Source organism: Lipomyces chichibuensis, assembly GCF_038497645.1.
Source record: "Lipomyces chichibuensis strain CBS 12929 unplaced genomic scaffold V1513scaffold_32, whole genome shotgun sequence".
NCBI lineage: Eukaryota > Fungi > Ascomycota > Lipomycetes > Lipomycetales > Lipomycetaceae > Lipomyces > Lipomyces chichibuensis.
The window spans coordinates 2,144-25,020 of record NW_027117484.1 but is presented as its reverse complement, the minus strand read 5'-3'; the positions used below and the strand labels follow the sequence as shown (position 1 = coordinate 25,020).

Below are 22,877 nucleotides of genomic sequence, written 5' to 3'. Positions count from 1 at the left end.
CAATCGAATCATGTTTATGCCGTCAGAAAATGAAAACATACCAACTTATTTAATTTGCTGATAAGTAGATAATTTGCTGATAAGTAGATCAGTCGGGCCGCGGGGTTAATCCATCGGTGTAAGTGCTGCGTCATCCGCAATTATTTACCCGGGCTTTATTTTATCGAGATAAAGTTGACCCCCCCCCAAACTGTCGATGCCCTCATCGTCTTCCCACACCAATTAGTTTGACAATAGTGCAAATGAACTGATTTGCCTAGTGGCCAGCAAGGCATTTGAACGTTCGAGATGACTGCAGGGCTGGAGCCGCGGGACCATCAGATCTGGGCATTTTGTTCGTAATGTTCAAAATTCGGGGTTTGGTGATATCGGCGCCTCACGGGCCGCACGAACTTAACCTCCCACCCACCCGTCCCTGCTCATCGCGCCATTTCCTGTCCATCTCGAAGTATTCGGATTCGCGAAATTTTACGACATTCACAGGTTTTTTTGCGATACTCGTTGCCTGCTTGCCGTTATTAGTATCTGTAGCTATAGCATTGTTATTGGTCAGCTTGTCAGTTAGGACACTGTTCATGAACCTGACTTTGCCGCTATTACTCAGCGCTTACTTGATATATCGGATCCCAGCTGGACCGCGTCAGCGCAGCGTTATTGGTCGCTCAGTAAGGTCTCTAAGATCTTTTGGTCATCTCACTTCGAGTGATATTGTTTATTGAGTGATTCAGCAATGGAGACGCACCGAGTACAAGTCCCACAACAAAGTCCTCCGGAAATCCCACCGGTCGGCGAATGTAGCAAGAACGGTCGTCAGCTATCAACAACCAAACGTGCGGCTCAAAACCGTGCCGCGCAGCGCGCTTTTCGTCAACGAAAGGAGTGTTACATCAAAGACCTTGAGGCAAAAGTCTTGGAACTCAAATCCACCAAAGAGACAATCGACAGCTTGCGACAGGAGAACCTCCAACTCAGAGACTATATACTTGCGCTTCAGTCTCGGCTGATTGAGCAGCCTGGTGTCGGCGGCGTGCCAACCCCTCCTGCGGTATATGCGCGGAGGCAAGTTGATTTTCTGCATGATCCTGCGGCTGGCACGGTGTCCTTAGGCGTTGACAAAGACCGTCATGAACTGGAAGAAAAGGCACACTAGCGCGCCGGTTGTGACGTGGGAAACATTATTTTTTTTATTGATAGGAATAGATTTTGTGTGAAGCTATATGAGTGAAAATCACGGTGTTCGCTCGTATTTGCCATACTTATGAGCAGAATTATGGTGGCACTTTGGTTGTGTCTCAGGGTCGCAAATTTATGGGCATATGGCAGGTCTTCCTGTCAATTTCGTTTGTTACTGTAATTACTCTCTTTTTCTTTGGATTGATTGGTTCTCGGATAGGTTTGTGACATAGGTATTGTCTGCGATTTGTACTTCTTATGGATTGTATTATTACATTCACTCGGTTTTTGCATTTTACGAGAGACATATTTCCACTAATTAATGACATCACTGATTCTATAATCTAGTGTCACTTTCTTCTTTCATCTTGCTATAAAATTGCATGCTTTATCTTCGAGAGGTCTCATTGCTGTGAGAGTTCGTCATCGCTGAGTCATTGCTGTGGCGTTAGACTAGCAACTGTGATTGGGTCTAGGCGTATATTTCAGACCTTGGAATGGGATAACATTGTGGTTAGGGTTTGATTGAGTCGCGCGGAACAGGTCAAAGCAAAAATAATCGTAAAACCAAAACAAGCCAACTGCAAACTTAGATCTGAGTCGTCAGTCTTCAGCTACGGCACCGTGATCAGGACATCGGCAGTGAGAGTTGGCTCACATACGTTACGATACTCTTCTACAGTCCGGAATTATTACTGAGCAATTGGACTGATATGATGGATACTATGGATTTCTCGCCTGCCGATCGCACCCCGCTTCTGAGAGGACACGAAACGCCTATGGATTTCACATACCATTCAGCTGGACCTGCGATGGATGCGACATCACCATTTCGAGAAGCAGCAATTATAGCGTCTGCAGCGGCATCTAGTGCTACGTTGCCGGGATCATTTTCGCAGAAAACACAGAGAGTTTCGGACCAGACCCCATACTTCACACCTAGGACAACCAGTTTTGCGCAGACTCCCTTCACTTCGTCGCTGGCATATCAAAGTAACGCAACCAGTCCTCTATATGGCCGCGGGATTTTAATGAAGCCCGTGGCACAGTCGCCCAGGAATCTTATCGATGAAGACGTTGTAATGTTGTCGTCTCCTGCATCACCAACACCGACGAAACAGTGCATTGATAGTACTTGTACAGGCCCAAACGATGCGAGTGATAGCGAAAAAGTAACAGAGAGTACTTCTAGCAAGTTTTTGAAGGCGTTTCGGAGTAACTCGGCTAGCAACAGCTCCAGCCCACTTGCCAAGGCTAAACAACTGCTAAGTCTGTCGTCGAGGAAGAAGAATTCCACGCAGAAATCTAGGAGAAACAAAGTCAAATACCACAATGAATCTGACGATAGTGTTATTGATGAAGGCGGAGACGACAGCGATGCAACCTCAGATTGGAGCGGTGGAATTGTGGTTAAGTTGCGATCGCCTAGAAAAGTTTCTTCGTCTCGAATACGATCTTCTCCTGGCAAGGCGTCTCGATCATTGCCAGGCGGGAATCTGGTTAATGCCGACAATCATAATGCCTCATTATTGGCTTTCTTATCTCGACATGATAATCTGCCTTTTGTATTCGCGTCATATCTGCAACTCATTTTCAACGTATTTTTGGTCCTTGTCATGCTATATCTTATTATGTCATTTGTTCTGATGATCCGTCATGATATTTCTCGAAAGATTGAGGAATATACGGACGAAGCGGCCGCCAAGATAGAACAATGCACTAATGACTATCTTGTGAATGGCTGCATGCCCGGATCTCGCGTTCCAGCTTTAGAGGATGTCTGCAACGCGTGGCAGAATTGCATGAACCGCCGTGCCAGTGATGTTGGGCGTGCAAGGGTCAGTGCGCAGACGGTGGCAGAAATCGTCAACAGTTTTATTGAACCTATTTCCTACAAGACAATGGTATGCTTATTGTCCGCTTGCCAATTTCCGCTTAATTCTAATTCTTGTAGCTTTTTGTCTTGGTTCTCTTATTTGGCTCTCTTTACGTCTCCTCTAGTAAGGTCACTCCTTCCACGGGGGCAACTGCTCAGCAGCATCAACTGCAGGAAAGAATTATCTATCACCCAGAGCCGGCAAAGTCCAAATATGCTGGTGCCCTACCACCTCCTCAGGCTAATGTGAAATAGTCGCGTTGTGGTTTTGTTCGGTTCGGTAATTACAGTTTTTGCACAGCATTTGCAAATATAGATGTTGTCGAAGTTTGATTTGAAAAGCCATTTGTTTAATGCATTTTTACGAGATACATATGGTATGTAGCTGCAAATGCCGGGCAAGGGAGTTATATCATGGAAATGGATATGCTACAGCGGTGGGTTTACTGGTTTGTGTTTTAGTAAATTTTGTTACAAAGTGTAAATATTGAAATATTTTAATTTTGAGTGATATCTCGGTGGAGAACGATAAGTAATATGTGATTCTGTTAACATTACTATAATCGTTCGGGTGGATTGAGAAGATGTTGTCGTCATAGAGATAACTCGGCTGAAACTTCTGCAGTTAGCGCGTTAGGCACTTAAAATTGTGCGATTATTCCGTTTACGTCATTTTCAAGACTGCATTAAGGGAGTAATTACGCGAAGGTTTTTTTCACAAGAGTACACATTGAAAGGCGATGCACGCGTTCCAATTTGTAACATACTCTTCTCTTTAGGCTATTCAATCCAACAGACGATTTCAGCTAGTATTATCAAACTGCGACCGTGGTTGTAAATTCAGGTATGGGAGTAAAATTCTTTTGAAGTGGTTGCTACGCGGCGGACAAGGTTCATGATCACGATTGATCCCGACTGTAACGTTTTCATGTGGAGCTAACTTGCAACTGAAGCCATATAGATCCTTGCATATTTATTGAGCAATTTGCGCTCATCGTCGGACGAATTGGCTACGCGAATGATAGCTAAGGTATCGATTTAATGAGGATTAAGAAGAGTCCTTCATCAGCCAAACGGCTGGCTCACATGGTATGCCTTTTGCCCAACAAAGGAAGTTGGATCTGCGTTCAACCTGTCTTTTTCGGTTTTGGAGATCAGTGATCCGGATGAAACAATTTTTTTTGGTGATATGCACCAAAAAATTGAATTCCATTCAATGCGTCGGGCTGGTCGAAGCTTCGCTTCTCTGCAGTACCGGATGTCCGTGATTTGCTTTAACCTCTATGCTAACGTCATGCTTAATCATATAGCCGCCGTCACTGATAAATTTTATATCCACACTTGAAACATGTCCACAGTCAGATATTGCGAAACATGTCATATCGTTTGGTCCATTATGGGATCAGCCACGCGGGGATCTCCACCATTGGATCCCGGTCTTAAATCGATTTGACGAGATATTGGAAACGGCAGTGACCAAGAGCGGGCTGAGGGCCAATTTGCCATCAGCTTATGTTTTTAGTGCGGAAGAAGAGGAAATGCTTGTTGCTATTCTTGATTTCAGTGCACTACTTCTTGAAGAATGCTCTCACAGAAGTCTGTATGCTAGTGGCTCGGTATGTGGTTTTATTAGGGCATGAATTGAATAACAACAATTTTCTAACCGAATAAAAGTATCTTTCCAATTTGCTCTACGTTACGTCGCTACCGATTTTGATCTCAACTTTGAAGGTTTGCGCCCGGCTTGCTCAGAGATATGCACAAGCAAATTCGGGACGGTCAAGTATTTTCGTGATTAGTTTGGAGAAGATGTATAAACTTGCGAACTCTTTTCCGCCACCAACCCCGGTCGAGGTTACGCATAAAGTCTCGCTGTACGATCTCGTTGACCCAGCCAAGGAATGGGACAGCTCTTGGTCCAGTATCCATTTACAATATTACAAGAACACCCCTACTAGTCTAGTATCTCCCGAGACTCCGGGGCATCCTGTCACGCCTTCTCCTTTTACTCCTCACAAAGGAGAAGCGTCAGGAGAACTTAAAGCAGGCGATGGGATGCTGTCCTTCACAGTTTCGTCAAATGAGGTTTCCCACACCTCAATGGATGAATTGCTCAATCGTGTTTTTACGGAGATTCCAAAACACTTTCTCGTTGAGGCATTTTTGAAGACAAGAACCGCGAAAGCATTTGCTTCGGGACCGACGAGTTTAGAAATGAGACGAAAGCTGGCGGCAGTCCGATGTCTTGCGATTGAGTTTTTGGGTTATACGGCTCAGGAAAATTCCATCCAAACACGGCTGTTTGCTGGGAATCCTCAACTTATTGCGTCTCTATGTGACTTGATTCATCCGGACAATGATGTTCCGGTCTGGCTGCGCACCATTGCCATCGAGTCGTTACAGTCTCTTGCACATCATCGAGCCAAGCACAACGAGATTTTGTCATCATTGAGTGCGAACGTCAATCATGGAGTTTTACTGTACATTGTCAGGCAAATGGTGAAAGATTTGTCGCAAGGACAGATCGTCGATGCGTACTTCGCCGATAGGCTAATGAACCTAATTCCGTTGTTGGCGTCCAGTAGCCATTCAGTACAAGTTCTTGTGACAGCCGGTATTATGTCTGTCATGGTACAGCTCATTGAGACGAAGACTCAGGATTTCACCACAGTGGCCATGGCTATTACGGTTATTCAACACATGGTATGTGTCGCACAATCTGCGTTCAATGAATTTGTTCAGATTGGCGGTCTTGACTTCGTTGTCAAGCGTATAGAGGAAGAAGTGGATTACAGTATCGTCAATCCTGAGGATATAGAACAAACCATTCTTGTGGACTACAAAATCAACTATGTCCGTGCGCAATTTCTCAAATCGTTGTTCAAGCTGTTGCTTAGTATGATGGCTTCCACAGGCAATGCGGATCGTCTTCGAAATTTGGTTGAATCGTCCATTCTCAGCTCGATCAAAAAGATTGTATCCAACCCGTCGCTGTTTGGCACCAACATTGTCTCGTGCGCAATCGACATGATGTCCACATTTATTCACAATGAACCAACGTCGTACACCATTATAAATGAGTCTAAGTTACCTCAGGTGTTTGTTGATTCGATTCCCGAGTTAATAAAACTGTCGAAGACGACTTCTATCCCGCATGCTATTGGAGCTATCTGCCTCAATAATGCTGGGCTCGACTTGGTCCAAAAGTCAGGGGCTCTGAAGAAATACTTTCAGGTCTTCAAGATGCATTTCCACGCACAGATCATGACCCTTACTAGTGTACCAAGCAGTTTAGGTAGCGCATTTGATGAAATGGTTCGACATCATCCAGCATTGAAAGAGGAAATTATGGCCGAGGTTGTACAGATTGCTGCTGATATTTGTCATGAAGGAGAAACGATGTCAGGTGGAGTGCGGTTCTTCTCAGTTCGTGCGGACGCTCTAAAAACTGATGCAGATGAGGAGTTGGTTTCTCAGGATGCTAACTCGGAAATCATGTCACTGATCGATTGCTACGCGCGATTTTTAGAGGCTTTTCTGCAGAATAACGTGCATTGCAAAGAGTTTATAAAGAGGGACGGTCTGGCTTACTTAGTTAGATTCTACAGTATGCCTAGTCTCCCTTACGATTTTCCTTCTCGAGCACCTGCAATTTCGTTGACTCGTGTCTTCAGACTGGCCACGGAGGTGAACACCTTTTGGACTATCACCACTATCCTTAAGGCTTGTTCGGCAACAATGAAGAAAATCAACGCATTTTTGGATTATAATGATCCAGAATCTTTCTTTAAGCACCTCGAAACGGAAGATGACGATTTCGCCGCTCAGTTTATGAAGTCCTTGAACTCCGTTCATTGCTTTGTGTTCCTGCTGTCTCAGATGTATGCACATATGATCTATCCTCACTCAAAATCGACATTGCCAATGATTCAACCGTTCAGTACTGTAAACGAATTTGAGCAGCTATTGGTCAGCTTTGGACGGCTGCAGAGGAATTGCTTGTGGGAAGACATTGTGATTACTAAAGGACTTTCGGAAGAGTGGCGAGACGCAAGTCGTGTAATCAGTTTCGATGAAAGTCGAAACCGATACAACGAACAAGAACGGAAGACGGAAATCGCGGAAGCGGAAGCCAAAATCGATGTGACTGATAATCGTTACAAGAATGTCAAAGTTGTGAGATATATGATGAGTCAGATTCCTGGATCTCTATCCAAGATATTTTCAGGTATTTCTGTTGCTTCAAAAGTGTTTAATAATGAGGCTAAGACTATAATATTCAGGACTTTCTAAGCTCACGCTGTCTCGAAGGATTCCCGATGCATCTCAGAAGAAGCATGGCTTCAGCGTTGGGGAAATGTTAGCCAAGGTTTTAGTTGAGAGTTTGTCGTACTCCAGAATTGGTGAGATGGATCCGCTCTTCTTGGGAGTTTTCTATAATAGCTGACTCGCTTTTCAAGATCTATTTCAGGATAAGAGGGATAAATATGCTTACTGGGTACTTTTACTTTCAGCTAGCCGGAATATTCTCTTTGATGGTATTAAGATGTTACTTGTACATTACCGAATTAGTTACTAACGAGTGACAGATCAACGTGTTTCTACTACAAGTTTGCTAACGGTTGTTGCTATCTGCTTCAAGCGTCAAGGCGGGATTGAGCTTCTTATCAAGGTGCTAGACTCACTTTGGTACGAGTTGAGAAGTCTGCCACCAGCAGAAGATGGTGACAAGTCAATACTATCGAAGCAGGCAATGTCATTTGGCGATGTAGTCGTGTTGCAGATATTTTCGACACTAGTGAACATGAAATCCGTTCTCGACTCATCTCAGACTGGAAGTCTTGCAATGAAAGAACGCGACCGCGATCGTCCGGAATATTTCAATCAAAATCAGTTCTTAGTTGAGCTACGACTAGCTGTTCTTCCTACGATCAAAAAGCTCTGGGAGTCAGAGGAGTTACTAAATGCGACATCGCCAGTTCTGAAGATTTTAATCGGGACTTTGGCTTCTATTATGAACTCTGATGGTGAAAATGGGTGTATTGCATCGGGGGATCGGGCATGGTCGTCAGATCGGTTGACCGCAGCCTCTTTCCAAGCAGCCGAAGATGGAGTACGACAGCTGATGGATCTAGGCTTCGCCAGACCACTGGTAGAAGTGGCACTTCGACGGTCGTCGAACCAAGTGAACAGAGCAGCCGATTTATTAATTGCTAATCGGAGCGGACTCTCCTACGGTTCCGGCGCAGAGACTCCACTTGGGATTGGAGAAATTGGATCATCAACCCAGCCCAGCGAAGGCCAAGGCGAGTCATCAGCCGCTGGAGCTGCGGCAGCTGTCGCATTGGCGGCACTCATTGATCCTGATATGTCGAACACGGCGGCAGCTCGCCGTGACATGGAATCAGATGACATTGATATCGAAGAAGATCCCGAAGATATTGAAACTGCTGAGCGCGATATTGGTGACAGATCGGCTAGTGAGTCAGACACCAGTGATGGCGATGTCGACTACAGTGGTGGACCAGTGGTACGCGATGGGGAAGACACTCCAATGGCTGAGCCAGAGATATCAACGTCATCGACAGTTGCCGCTCACCAGCGTGATGAAGTTGCAAAAGCGTTGTACGTTAGCGACCTAAATGAAATACGGGATGAAATTCGGAAGGACCTCATTCCGAGGACCCTGACAATATTGGAGGGGCATCCAGAGGTCGTTTTCGAACTGTCGAACCTGCTAAATGCATCATTTGGAGGAAAACTCTCCTCTGTGGAAACGAAGAAGCAGACAGTTGCAGAGATTGTCGAACATCTTTCGTCTTTTGATCTATCTGATGAAAATAACATCATTCGAATCAAATCCACAGCTCATCTCTTAGGATTACATCTTCAAAATGAGGCTTTCTTTACTGCTTCGTTAACTGACTTGCGAACACACTGGGATCTCTTTATCAGGCTGTTGCAGTTTGATCGAAATGGGAATGACTCCTGGATACCTGACGTGCTCTTAATTGTCGAGCGAATTTTATCAGATGCGGAACAACCGCGACCTGTTGGATTCGAGCATAATCTTGCAGGACCAATCGTTGAGCTGGATCAGGTACCAATGGAGACAAGAGAGGCACTGTTTGATGCGATTGTGAAACTTCCGGCCGTGAAATCAGAGGCCACAGCCGCAGCAGTGGCGAGGGTACTTGTAATACTAACCCGAAATCATGACTTCGCTGTTGAAGCTTTCGAGAAAGGCGCAATCGGGTCATTATTTACTTCGATTCAGAATATTTCTGGAGACAGCAAACTTCGGCTACAGAACTACGCAAGCATTCTACTGCGTCACGTTGTCGACTCATCGGAAACGTTGGAGACATTGATCGCTATCGAAATTCGAAGCTGGTTTGCGCAACCTCGTGCTCGGCCAGTTGATGTCCAGTCTTTCATTAGAGGGAACTCACATGCAGTTGTGCGAAGTCCCGAGGCGTTTGTCAAAGTTACGAATAACATCTGTAAGGTGGTCTTGTCACCTGAAATTCCTTCTCGACAGCAAAACATTATTTTAAAGGGCCAAGAAAAGGCTAGAAAGGATATGTCGGGATCGGACAGCCGAGGAGATGGTAACGAGATGAAGAAGGTGGACGATGAAGACAAAGAAATGGCTGATGCTAAGCCAACTGCCGACACACCACTCCCGATAAAGGTGCTGACTCTTGAGAAGACTACTGGTGTGATGCAATATTTGCTAAACGAGTTGTTCGCTACGAAAGATGACCCGCCACAGCAGCCAGAAAAGACTGACGGCGACGACAAAATGTCAGAACAAACTCAGAAGGTCGAGTTTAACGCTTCGAAGCATCCTCAGTTTTTCTATCGTGCGTTTCTCTTGGAAGTTGTCACTGAACTCTTAGCATCTTACAACCAGTGCAAGTTAGAATTTATCAGTTACTCTCGACGAGGGCAGACTTTCAATACACCTTCGAAGCCTCGACTGGCCGTTTTGAATTATTTTTTATATGAATTGCTCCCAACAGGTGGTCTGGTAACGTCGGATGACTTTCAATTTAAGAAGAAAGTCTGCATTTCGAATATGACAGTTAGGCTACTCTATGCCCTAGTTACTAGCACTGGGGAACATGCTGAGCATAGTGAAGAAGATTTGGCAATTCTCCACATCCGCAAGTTTGTTCTCGATGCTACGCTTCGTGCGTTCAAAGACGTCTCCACGTCTTCTGACCCCCTGGAAGTACGCTACTCTAGATTACTGAACCTTGGTACTCTATGCTACAAATTTCTGAATGGGCGCACCAGCAACTCCATGATCGGTGGTCCGAAGAATGCATTCCCCCCAACAGATGTGGACGATAATTCTATGGCCAAAATCATGTTCGAGAAGGGCTTCGTTTCAACTCTTACTAACGCTTTGAACGAGATAGATCTTAATTTTCCAGGTTCCCAGAAGGTCGTTAGAATTCTGCTGAGACCCCTGACGAAACTGGCTCGCGCATCGATTGATCTGGCTGACGTCTTGACGATGACCAAGCCTGGTGGGTTGGTTGAAGAGGATTATTTTTCGACTGACTCTGGGCCAGATGATTATCGCGAGGATACGCCAAATATCTTCTCGAACTCTGCTCTGGGAATGTATGAGGTTGAGGAAGGGGCCGATTATGATGAGGATGCTTCAGAGATTTCCGGTACCGACGACGGTGGTGAAGATATGGAATATGAAGAGGACGATGATGAGGAAGATGCTGACGAGGAAGTCATGGAATTTGTTGATGAGGAGATGGATTACGACGATGATGAGGACAGTGAGGATGATCTTACTGAGGAAGGTGAGGATGATGTTGTCGATGGCGATGATGATCACATGAATGTAAGTTCCTGTCTTCGTTTCTGTTTGTGAGAAGTTCTGACTTGAAATAGGTGGAGATCGTTGTTGAGGAAATTCATCATGATGAGGATTCGGATGGCGACGAAAATGTCGAAGGTGAGCAATCAGCGGAGGACGACGATGAGGACGAATTAGACGCCGAGAGCATTCAAGACTATGATGACGATGATGAGTGGCAGGATGAGTTAGACGGTGATGGCATCGGAGACTTCGGCGATCCGCTGGATGAAATTGCTAGAGTCCTTGGGGATGAGGGAGACACGCCAGAGCAAGAGGGAGAAGTCGACGAAGACGAGGAGGATGACGAAGAACCGGAAGACGGCGAAGAATCAGATGACGTGGTTCCCACAGACGATATGGACTATGCAGATGATATTGAGCAAGATGGTGACGAGGAACCCAACTTTGGCTGGGAAATTGAAGAAATCGGTACTTATGATGACATGTTTCCGACCCGCCGAAATCCCCATATACTTTCTAGTACGGGAATTCGAGGATCAGGTATTCCAGGTATGTTTTTTTTTCTGTGGTAATCTCAGTCCGCTAATTCATCCCCTAGGTTGGTCTGACGTTGATACGGCGACGAATCCTCTACTTGTGCAGCCCCCAAATGAAGAAATCACATCCGCGTTGAGCGGCAGCGGCGTGGCTCCAAACGATCTATCGTACCGACCTTATTATTCTCGGCGCCTTCCAACGGAAGGCGACTTACGGGTCCTAAATGACCTTTTTCAGCAGGTTGTTCGCCATCATCATCATCGTGCTGGAAATTCTGGCGAATTTGGTGGTAATGATGTGATAATAACAAGCGATGTGGACCCAGTGTTCGGTTATCATCCATCCCGATCGAATCGGCAATCGCGTGAAGATCCTTGGTCTATCGTATCAACTCTTAGTCCAAAGCCTACTCTCGTACGATGGCAAGAAGAGGCGCGTATGCTATTCAGCACGACCGTGAATGACAAAGCCTCACAAGTCTTAAATCACATTTTGAATTTTCTTCTGCCCATCGCTATCAAAGAAGACGAAGAAAGAAAGGCAGCAGAGGCGGAAGATCGTCGCAACGAGCGTGAAAGATTGGAAAGGGAGGAACAAGAGAGACGCGAGCAAGAAAGGATTGAGGCTGAGCGAAAGGCGGCTGAGGGAAAGGCAGCTGAGGAAGCCGAGGCCCTTGCCAGACATCAGGCCGAAGAAGCCGTTGCCTCGGCTCCTACTTCGGCAGTCGAAGAAGGTAGTGTTGACGATTCTAAGAACGAAGAAATGGAGGACGTTGAAAGCAGTGCAGTCGCGGAAGATGCTACTGAATCTGCGGGTGTTTCGAGTGAGCAGAGAATGATTGTAATGGTTGGTGGACGCGAAGTCGATGTCACTGGAATGGGTATTGACCCCACGTTTTTGGAGGCACTTCCGGAGGACATGCGGGAAGAAGTTCTCGCATCGCACATTCGAGACATGCAATCTAGTAGCACTGCACACATCGGAGAGCCTGAATCTGAGATTGAGGCCGAATTCCTGGCTGCTCTACCGCCGAATATACGTCAGGAGCTTTTACAACAGGAGGCAGCTGAACGTCGTCGGTTGCAGCGTGAACGGGAATTGCGGGAGGCTCCTGCCGAGAATCCAACATCTGATATGGATTTCGCGACTTTTTTGGCAACACTTGACCCAGCTTTAAGGCAGACCATTTTGGCAGAGCAAGACGAAGAGGCACTGGCTCATTTGCCGCCGACTATTGCCGATGAGGCACATGAATTACAAAGACGCCATAACCTACACACCATCAATGACTTCCTGGAGGTTGAGCCACCGGCAAGAGGCAGCAACGGGCACCGTTTACACAGACTGTCAGGCACTCAAATTCCAGATGGACCAGGATCCAGCCATCCTACTTCCAGAAATGGTATACAGCTAGTCGACAGGGCTGGTGTCGCTTCGTTAGTTCGATTGTTATACCTACCTCAAACCAGCAGCCAGCGAAGCCCGTTGTATGACATGCTCGTCAGCGTGACGTCGAACAGACAAAGCAGAGCGGAGTTGTTTAACATGATTCTTTCGATATTGCAAGACGGTAGCACGGATGTGATCTCTGTCGAGCGTAGCTACAATCAGATCTGGGCTAGAGCTCGTCCCCAGCACGCCGCCGTTTCGAATACGCCCAGCAAGCCATTTGCGACGCCGAAAACGCCAATATTGTCTTCTGCCAAGGGGAATATGTGGCAGGCGCATCATGGTTCTGCGGAGGTCTCGCCGCTTGTCTTGGCCCAACAGTGTTTGCAGGCCCTTGATCATATTATAAAGTCCAATAGGCAATTAGCATCTTACTTTTTGGTCGAGCATGAGAGTCCCGTTGGAATCAAGAGAACTACCAGCCGGAAAGGCAAATTAAAGGATATTCCAGCATCGAAAGCGCATAAGTATGCCATTAATACATTACTTGCTTTACTGGACAGACCCATGATTCGTGAGAGTGCTACGGCGATGGATATTCTCTCAATGCTATTCCAGGAAATTACTAGGCCGCTTCAGGTATTAGTGAAGAGGAATATGGAAGAGGAGAAGGCAATGGAGGGGGGAAAAGAAGTCGAAAGCGAGCATGTAGTATCTGCGGATCCAATCGTTGCTACCACAGAAGTGACAGAGAAAGATGACCAGGGTCCTACGACGGCAGCTAAGGATGAAGAAAGCAAACAGCCTCAGCGAAAGCTGTCGCCGCCTTTTATTCCAGATCATAATCTATGCCTGCTCGTCAACATCTTGACTGCGCGCGAATGTCCCAATCGAACACTTCAGCAGACACTCGCTGCCATGCAGAATCTATCAGCGGTGCCTGGAGCTAAGGATATTTTTGGTAGTGAGCTGATACGTCAAGCCCAAGAGCTTGGTCGGTCATTACCACACGATCTGCAAGAGCTCAAGAGTCAGATCAAACAGGCTAGAAGTGGCTCTGAAATCCAAGGAATGGCTCTCTCGAGATTTTCCCCTGCTAGTTCCGATCAAGCGAAACTTCTGCGAGTTTTAACCGCTGTGGATTACCTCTTTGATCCTGAACGTGAGAAGAAGGATGTCGAAGGTAGGACCGAGAACGTCGCGGATGATGATGTCCTTATCAAGCTCTATTCTGGATTAGACTTCGGGTTATTGTGGAAGGCTCTTGGAGAGGTCTTAAGAGAAATTCAAGAGCGGTCAGATATGCTTCATGTGGCAACGGTTTTACTACCCTTGATCGAGGCATTCATGGTCGTGTGTAAGCATGAGGTGCTCAAGGAGACGCCGAAGCCAACTCAGCCACCCGGGAAGGTAGTACGGTTGGACATGGCACCGGTGAATCCTCCACCCGACAATATGCAGCATTTATTCTTTAAGTTTACCGATGACCATAGAAAGATTTTGAATCAAATGGTTCGGAATAATCCGAAGCTTATGAGCGGCTCATTCTCGATTTTAGTCAAAAACCCAAAGGTTCTAGACTTCGACAACAAGCGCAATTTTTTCAATCGCCAACTGCATGCCAGGTCACAGGTCGTCCACATCCACAGAGCTTTGGCATTGAATATTCGTCGCGAGCAGGTGTTCCTCGATTCCTACAAGGCTATGTACTTCAAGACTGGCGACGAAATTAAGTACTCAAAGCTTAACATTCGATTCCACGGCGAAGAAGGTGTCGATGCTGGTGGCGTAACGAGAGAGTGGTTTCAAGTCCTTGCAAGGCAGATGTTTAATCCCGATTACGCTCTGTTTACTCCGGTTGCTTCGGACCGTACAACGTTCCATCCTAATCGGACTTCAGGTGTCAATCCGGAGCACTTGCTGTTTTTCAAATTTATTGGAAGAATAATCGGCAAAGCTCTCTACGAAGGTCGTGTTCTGGATTGCCACTTCAGCAGAGCTGTCTACAAAAGAATCCTTGGCAAGCAGGTTTCCTTGAAAGATATGGAGACACTCGACCTTGAATATTATAAGTCGTTAGTGTGGATGCTGGAAAACGATATTACAGACGTTATAACTGAGACGATGTCCTTAGAGGCCGATGACTATGGCGATAAGAAGATCATCGACTTAGTTCCTAATGGCCGCGACATTTCAGTTACCGAGGAGAATAAGCATGAATACGTAAGGCTTGTTGTCGGCTATAGATTGTTGACAAGCGTAGAAGAACAGTTGGAGAGTTTTTTGAACGGTGAGCTTAGATCATTATTTTTGACTCCAAAGACTATGCTAACGTCCTGCAGGATTCTATGATATCGTGCCAAAGGACTTGATCGCTATATTTAACGAGCAAGAACTTGAGCTGTTAATTTCGGGACTGCCTGATATTGATGTCGATGATTGGAGAAACAATACTGTGTATGTTGATTCTATGTTGCTAGCAATTATGTCGCTAACGATACCGCCAGCTATCAAAATTACTCTCCATCTTCTCCTCAAATTCAGTGGTACTGGAGGGCTGTAAGATCCTTTGATGCAGAAGAGCGTGCCAAACTACTCCAGGTATGTCGCGTGTGTATCCTTGATGTTTATCGAGTTCTAACGTCTATTAGTTTGTTACTGGTACTAGCAAAGTCCCTCTCAATGGATTTGCGGAGCTCGAGGGTATGAATGGCGTGTCGCGCTTTAGCATTCATCGTGATTATGGTCACAAGCATAGATTGCCGTCATCGGTAAGTTTTTTCGTCTAAGCAGAATCCAACGAAAAGACTAATTTTATTAGCATACGTGTTTCAATCAGCTAGACATGCCCGAATATGAGTCGTATGAGGCACTTAGAAACGCGTTACTATTGGCTATAACTGAGGGAAGAGAAGGGTTTGGATTTGCGTAGTTGTATTAAATACGATTAATTGTTATATACTTTTGTACAGGGAGAACAATTGGTATATCTTGTTTGAATTATACCTTGGTTAAATAAAATTGCATGTCGTAATAGTAGTCAAGAAGACTATTGCTTTTATGTTTCGCGTTTGGGCCTGTAGGGAGTCGTGTCAACCTACACATCGTGAATGACTGGATATGTATCTCAATTCACCGTCTACATTCGAACACTATTAAACGTATATAACAAGTAAGGGCATATAACCCGATGTCATTCAACCAGCCTCCTCTTTGCCGATCCAATCCATATACAACCAATCGATCCCGAAATTTCCCAATATAGTACAAAAGCTAATACCCAAGCTATACTTTCTAATAAAAAGAGTCCTCACATGGATTTCGTATTAAGAGGTAGTACCACCAACCCCTACAAGCAATTGTTGTTAGTGCTATTGCATTGGGCACAGCAAAATGTAACCTACCAGCTGCATAAGCCAAATACCATGTTAAACTAGCCCCACTATCCAGATAGTTTTTGCTGAATTTAGAACTCGAGAAGAACTGATAACTTGACTTAGGATCAAATAACGCAAGATTGGCGTAAAGGATGCCCTTCCATCCATCTGTCAGAGTCGGCGCAACCGAGCTCAACAGACTATCCCATTCTTCCCTAACAAAAGTCGGTGATCGAATGTATGACGAGACCGGCGTAATCGGTAACATATGGATACCTTGAATATATTGAACGTTGTTGCCGAAATAAGTGTTGTGATCAGCCTTATTCTCGAAGAGCTAAATGTGAATGTTAGCTAACTACCTAAGTCGTCGGTTAGATCGAAGGACATACAATTCCTGTGACCTTGTTTGCAATAAAATTTTTTGGCTGAATGGTGTTGGTGCTGTTCATAAGCATATAGGCATTCATGGCTCGACGCATTATAGCCAACATCATTGCACCGCGAGCCTCCATAGATCTGTCTCCGACAACCTGACCCCAAAGCTTGATAGCGTACGCATGGTGATAATCTTCCGACGATGATTCCTCGTCCTTACCATCAGCAGACTCAAAAAGACCCTTCGCCCAAGAATGGCCATGGAACCAACTGAATGAACGAGAAAATGGGAAATAATGGTCTGAATCTGAGGGATTAGCTACATCCCGAACCAAAGTGTTGACGTATTCCTTGTTCTCCTGAACCCAGGTGCCACCCAATTCACTGTCAATATATCCAATAACAGCTGCCGCGTGAATGTGATAACCATATTGAAAATGATGGTCGTTGTAGTATGTGTTGCCAAAATCCGCGAGCGAGTCTCCTGTGGCAATAGCGGCGCTGGAGACGATACCCTTGTAAGTTTCTGCGGAATCGTTAACAATCCCACATATTTAGACAAAGTAACAATATCGTGGACGTACTGTCATAATACAGCGGATAGATTTGCTTGTTGTCAGCAAACACAGCAAATGAACGTTTGAGCTTGTTGAGACAGTTCTTTGTCATGGCTGTGTTCTTCAAAATAGAGTACGACACGTAGCATATCATAGCAAACTTATCCAGGGCCTTGCCGGAGTAATACATTGAGTCTAAGTTGGTTTGACCATCAAAATCCTGAGAAATTTCAGAAGTAGCGGCAGATGTTATCAATTTTATGGCCTGAGACGTGTAAGCTGCTTTCTTGCCTGGTATGCTTGTCCATGGTGCGAATTGGATATCAGTCGGAAGCACCTCCTGCATGATAAGCTGGTTAGTAGAGTAGGCATACATCTGCCCTTCGGTTTGCGAATCGATGGAGATTCCAAGAGCCCTTGTGGCCATCATGCTGGTAAACGAAGCAACGTGGTGAGGAAGTGCCCAGAGAAGTAACTTTCCAGAATTGTTGTCTTGCAAAGTCCAGTAGTTAATTGTAACAGTTCCTGTCGAACCGGCGGCGGTACCATAAACACGAGCATGGTAGCTGTACTTTCCCGCGTGGTGATCGTATGCGTCCTCGCTGCCGTCGACAATCTTCGCGATCTGAACAATAACATTGTACACACTCTTCGAGGCAAGGATAGAAGATGAGCTCTGAAGAGAAAGCGAGAAGGTTTGACCGGACGGAACCTTCGCGTAAATAGCCCACACAGTGCCATCGCGAAGTTGAGTAACATACTTCTTTATTCCGTACCGAGGACTGGCTTTTTCTGTCAAAGATTGGAAGCCGACATGAGAATTAAATTTAGGCTTCATGTTGAAGTAAAGGCCAGTTACAAATCCAGCACCCTGTACCAACGGGATATAGAGATAGCGACCGTTGCCGTACCTAGAAGTTGACGGTGCCATGTTGACATCAACCGAGAATGCAGTTGGATTGCTGAGACTCATGGTCATGCCGGAGTCAAACTCAGCCGCTGAGAAGGATATTGAGTTGATGCCAACTGGGTTGTAGTAGTACTCAACGGGGTCGGCTTTGGGGTCAGGGCCAAAATTCTTATAGCACGTCAGTCACTGCGCCATCCATGAGGAAAAGCCGACATACCCGCTGACTAAACGTGGTATGACTGATAGCAAAACCATAGTCACCATTCGTCCCTTGGTTCCACCAAACTGAATAAGGGTAGACGTTTGCTGGTTGGCTCCGAGACCCAAGGAATAAGTTAGAGTAGAAGTTGTTGGTGGGAATAGTTGACTTCGAGATTACCGAATTCGACATACCTAGAGGTTGCAGAGGATGTGACACCATAATAGGAAACCGATCATCCGGAGCAGTGCCCTCGATAGGCGCAAACAGGTCGACTTCGGAGATTGAGTCATGAGTGTCCCTGGCGACAAATTTGCGAGAAAATTCCGAGGCACCAGAAGTCGGGAGAGCGCCCGAATCCGTAGCAATGGCAGACGCCGTTGTACATGGTTGTGCGGACGTGCGGCCCTGATCCAATGAGGACACGACGGTATTGGTATATTGTACGGTCTCCGACAAGACGATAGTAGTCACAACATCAGCGGTAGAAGAGCTGACTGGCAAAGCTGACGTAAACTGCACTAAAAGCAACGACAGCAAGAGTAAAATCGACCACATCCTAACGGCCGACTTGATCCTGGAATGCACAAATGGACGCGGTCTGGGTAGCGATATCCGAAACTTATTAGTGCGAGCACCGAGTAAATGTCAAGCAAAGGTCGTGAGAGGTGTTGGAGGGGGTGGTGGGCCAGTATTCTGCTATACCAGCTGGCTTGGGGGACGAGCAGACATCCCGGAAGACTGCCAAGTTCTTTAATAGCATGATCCAGCCGAACCGCACGGGCAGTTTTCACTGGCGCCACCGTCGACGAAGTTCTAGTAACCGCTTCTTGTCCGAACATTGTGATGGTTTAATCAGAAGGGGGGGCGGGTTGCTGTCCCAGTTAGTGTGAAATTAGAATTTGACTTACGCGAGAGTTGGCTCAGAGTAGCGTTGTGGCGTGTGTAGCTAGTCGAGTTCAGAAGGACCCTGACTTGATGTGGCAGAGTGACATTTCCCTTTATGGAATAGTGTGGCGGTGCACTAAGGGAATTAGTATAGCGGTCCATTCCAACAGCCCCATAACTCCACCAATTGCGCTCTAGAGACTCTACATTCATCCAACTGCATCCGCTAAGCTGTTCGGTGGCGTTTATTATTGTACCCATTCTGTCCGAGTTCGCCGGCTTTGCACGATGACCAGCCACCTCGCAATCCTTGCGACGATACGTCATCCCTCTGTGGAATAAACTTTGACTTGACATCTGTCATATACTATAGAAAACGGCGTACACTATATGTTTGACCGTTATGTGTTGGTCGGCTTTGAACACAATTCCCAAATCATATATTGAATATGATTTAAAATTGGAACCAAATTTTTAAGTACATGCAACCCAAGCAGTCCTATGCTGCACCGCCAATGCCTATAACCTAGCATGAGTACCCATTAAGAAACGTCCAAAGCGCCAACTTACCTGCTGAATATGCTAAATACCATGTCTTGCTCGCTCCACCATCCAGCCACGCGTTATTAAATGAGGGATGGGAAAAGAAACGAAAACTAGCTTTGGGATCAAACAATGCCATGTTGGCATTCAGAATCCCTTTCCACCCATCGTCAATCTTGTCAGCAGCATTAGCCAATAGGGACGTCCATTCTTGATAAACAAACTCAGGCGACCGGATATACGACGAAATTGCGGTAATCGGAATCATATGAATGCCTTGTATGCATTCTATCTTCGGCGAGAAATACGTCGTATGATCGATTTTGTTTTCAAACAGCTATCGAATGGATTAGCATGTTGGGAATGTCAAAAATCAAAAGGAAATAATACAATCCCAGTCACTCGGTTATCTTTTATATTTTGATCCTGCACTTGATTGTCGTCCGAAAGTAGGAAATAGGTGTTAAACGTTCTCTTCATAACTGCAAGCATCATGTCTCCCCGCGCCTCCATACTATTATCTCCGACAACCTTACCCCATAGTTTAATTCCATATGCGTGATGGTAGTCCTCAGATGTGGATTCCTGGTCTTTGCCATCGGCGGACTCAAACAAACCTTTCGCCCAGCTATGCCCGTGGAACCAGTCAAACGATCTGGACACAGGGAAGTAGGGATCATGGTCAGACGGGTTGCCGATATCACGGACAAGCATGTTAATATAGTCTTTGTTGTCATACACCCATGTTCCTCCAAAAGCTTTGTCGATATATCCAATGATAGCCGCCGCGTGGATGAAGTAGCCGTAATGGAAGTGGTGATCGTTGTAGTACGTGTTCCCAAAATCTTCGAGAGCATTTCCTGTTGTAAAGCTGCCGCTTGACACTATGCCCTTATACGTGGCTAATATATGTAAGAATTGATTCATAGATATTGTCACAAAATTTCCAAACTCACTGTCATACACTAGAGGGAATTGCTGTTGGTTAGTCGTGAAGATTTGAAACGCGGCTTTTAGCTTCTCCAGACCTGCGTGCGTAAGCGACGGATTCCGCAAGATTTCGAATGCGACATATACGATATGAGCAAATTTATCCAGCGCTTTGCCAGAGAAGTACATTGAATTCATGTTTGTCTGCGCATTCATGTCCTGCTGTAATTCTGTGCATGCTGCTTTATAGATTGCTGAGAGAGTTTTGTCGGAGTATTCCCCAATTTTTGCGCCTGGAATGCTTGACCATGGAGAAAAATGAATATTTGTGGGCAATGCCTCGTCCATGTAAAAATTTTTCGTGGAATAGGCATACATAGATCCTTTAGATGGTGAATCGAGGGTAAATCCCAGTGCGCATTTGTCCATTTGACTTGTAAAGGAAGCGACATGGTGCGATAATGCGAAGACAAGCAGCTGGCCGGAGTTGCATGCCTGTCGAGTCGACCAGTTGAGATGCAATGTCCCGTTCGATCCAGACACCGTACCGGAGATCTGCGCTCGAATTGAGTACATGCCCGCGTGGGCATCATATGCTTTTTCACTTCCAGGCGGCATTTTCGCAATCTGAATGATAACATTGCGAACTCTCTGCAAAGCGGTGACTGTCTGCCAATCGTCCTGGCTCAACCTGAATGTCTCAGTCTCAGGCACCGTAGCATACATCACCCATGTAGTGTTATCGTTCAGCTCAAACACGTATTTCTGGATGCCATTCCTTGGGCCCGGAGTCTGCTTGAATGATCTGTATCCCACGATTGAACTAAACCGGGGGATCAAGTTGTGGTATACACCTGTAACGAAACCTGTTCCTAACACAATTGGGACGCGCAGTACCTTATCCCTGCCATGTGCAGGTCCTGGTATAAAATGAGCCTCGACCGAGAATTGGGCAAGCTCGGACAGCTCGAGTCGCATGTTCTTGTCGAATTCAAAGGCCGACAATGACATAGATCGGATGCCAACAGGATGGAAGAAATATTGCGCAGGCATTTGATTCGGATCCGGACCATACACCTGTTCAGCTCTCAGCACAGTCTCCGTAAATGCAAACACAAAAGTCACCAACCCTCTGCTCCTTTGATGTCTGACTGATCCCAAGACCATAGTGATCGCCGGTGCCTCGATTCCACCATAGCACATAGGGAATCATAAATACACCTTGATCCTGGTTTCCCAAAAACATGTTGGAATAAAATTTATTTGTCTCGATTGGCGGTTTGCTGAGCTCATCTTCATGACCGGCAGGAACGACGACACTCTTAGGCGGCCTCGGGTGCGGACGTCGTGCGAATCGAGGATGAGGAGCTGTAACGGCGACAGGTTTGAATAACTCCACTGGCGTCATTAGCTCTCAAAAAAAAGTCTGATAAATTTTGTTTGAAGGTAATTCCGAGTACTGAGTAGAAGGGCCCCTTAATCTCGCATTAAATCCTATAGGCAGGAAAGATTTCTCGTAGAGATAATGCCATTATCGACTTGAGACCGGCAAGTCCCCACTCGTAAGGTTCGTCGATGCGTCGAGGCGGGCCCTTACCCGACGTCCGTTGGTTGCGTCACGACTTTGGGTTGAACATTCAACTCAGGCACAGGAGCGCGAAATTATTGATGTCGGCCAGCGAGCCAGCAATTTAAGTTCTTCGAGTCGATTTCCTTCATTCGCTGATATTTCTAACCGTGGCGGAGTTTAGAGGGCTTAAATATAAATTATTGTGAGTATAATGCGGGATATCATATTTGAATCGATTCACTTTCAGATCCACGAGAGGGGAATGCGACTTTTTAATAGTCCAGGGGGTGTTTGGACGCGACTTCTGGATACAGGGATAACGGATATATCCGCGGATATGCGTCCAAAATTACGGATACGGATAGACGGTAGGCGGATACGGAGGGATACGGATAAAGCAATCTTGATTAGTCATATCCGTGGATATCCACGGATAAAACACAGAAATGAAGGTAATGAGCAAATTATTATAAGAGAGGTATTTAATCTTTCTGCGGAGTCCCAAATAGATAGTCATAATGGGCTAGCTACCAAGTTTACGCAGTAGTTTTACGAAAAGCGTAGTAGTCTAGCATTCGTAGCGCAGCTTCTGAGCCGCAGTATCGAGTGACCGGATCCGATCCTGTGATATCGGTGGCTGATTGATATTAATATTCGCTTTATCTTACGGCCTATCGCCGCAGTCCCAAACTGGATCCTCC

At 45.9% G+C, this 22,877-nt stretch overlaps 5 protein-coding genes across 5 annotated transcripts; 3 read left to right on the top strand and 2 right to left on the bottom strand.

Annotated features, from left to right (window-relative positions):
* The first annotated feature begins 408 nt into the window (after window positions 1-408).
* Window positions 409-1,575, top strand: V1513DRAFT_449748 (uncharacterized protein). Its single transcript, XM_066898723.1, has one exon. It carries the CDS (start codon window positions 731-733, stop codon window positions 1,148-1,150), a length of 420 nt encoding a protein of 139 aa, XP_066751976.1. The 5' UTR covers window positions 409-730; the 3' UTR covers window positions 1,151-1,575.
* Window positions 1,576-1,889: 314 nt separating this feature from the next.
* Window positions 1,890-3,304, top strand: V1513DRAFT_433006 (Di-sulfide bridge nucleocytoplasmic transport domain-containing protein; the record flags this gene model as incomplete). The annotated part of the gene is made up of 2 exons (XM_066896427.1): window positions 1,890-3,077; window positions 3,128-3,304. 2 exons carry the CDS (start codon window positions 1,890-1,892, stop codon window positions 3,302-3,304), a joined length of 1,365 nt encoding a protein of 454 aa, XP_066751975.1.
* A 400-nt stretch (window positions 3,305-3,704) lies between these two features.
* V1513DRAFT_403466 (uncharacterized protein) lies at window positions 3,705-15,975 on the top strand. The gene is made up of 13 exons (XM_066895558.1): window positions 3,705-3,893; window positions 4,003-4,138; window positions 4,360-4,665; window positions 4,724-7,277; window positions 7,333-7,452; window positions 7,510-7,587; window positions 7,639-10,919; window positions 10,970-11,447; window positions 11,497-15,114; window positions 15,167-15,281; window positions 15,332-15,425; window positions 15,476-15,595; window positions 15,646-15,975. The coding sequence occupies exons 2-13, from the start codon at window positions 4,091-4,093 to the stop codon at window positions 15,754-15,756; spliced, it is 10,923 nt and encodes a 3,640-aa protein (XP_066751974.1). The 5' UTR covers window positions 3,705-3,893; window positions 4,003-4,090; the 3' UTR covers window positions 15,757-15,975.
* Window positions 15,976-16,150: 175 nt separating this feature from the next.
* Window positions 16,151-18,803, bottom strand: V1513DRAFT_459914 (endo-1,3(4)-beta-glucanase; the record flags this gene model as incomplete). Its single annotated transcript, XM_066899793.1, has 5 exons — window positions 16,151-16,173; window positions 16,229-16,538; window positions 16,594-17,105; window positions 17,164-18,214; window positions 18,264-18,803. The coding sequence occupies 5 exons, from the start codon at window positions 18,801-18,803 to the stop codon at window positions 16,151-16,153; spliced, it is 2,436 nt and encodes an 811-aa protein (XP_066751973.1).
* A 414-nt stretch (window positions 18,804-19,217) lies between these two features.
* Window positions 19,218-22,269, bottom strand: V1513DRAFT_184992 (endo-1,3(4)-beta-glucanase). Its single transcript, XM_066894293.1, has 5 exons — window positions 21,736-22,269; window positions 20,633-21,683; window positions 20,067-20,578; window positions 19,704-20,013; window positions 19,218-19,652 (listed from the first exon to the last, which is right to left on the bottom strand). Exons 1-5 carry the CDS (start codon window positions 22,012-22,014, stop codon window positions 19,633-19,635), a joined length of 2,172 nt encoding a protein of 723 aa, XP_066751972.1. The 5' UTR covers window positions 22,015-22,269; the 3' UTR covers window positions 19,218-19,632.
* Between the last annotated feature and the right edge of the window lie 608 nt (window positions 22,270-22,877).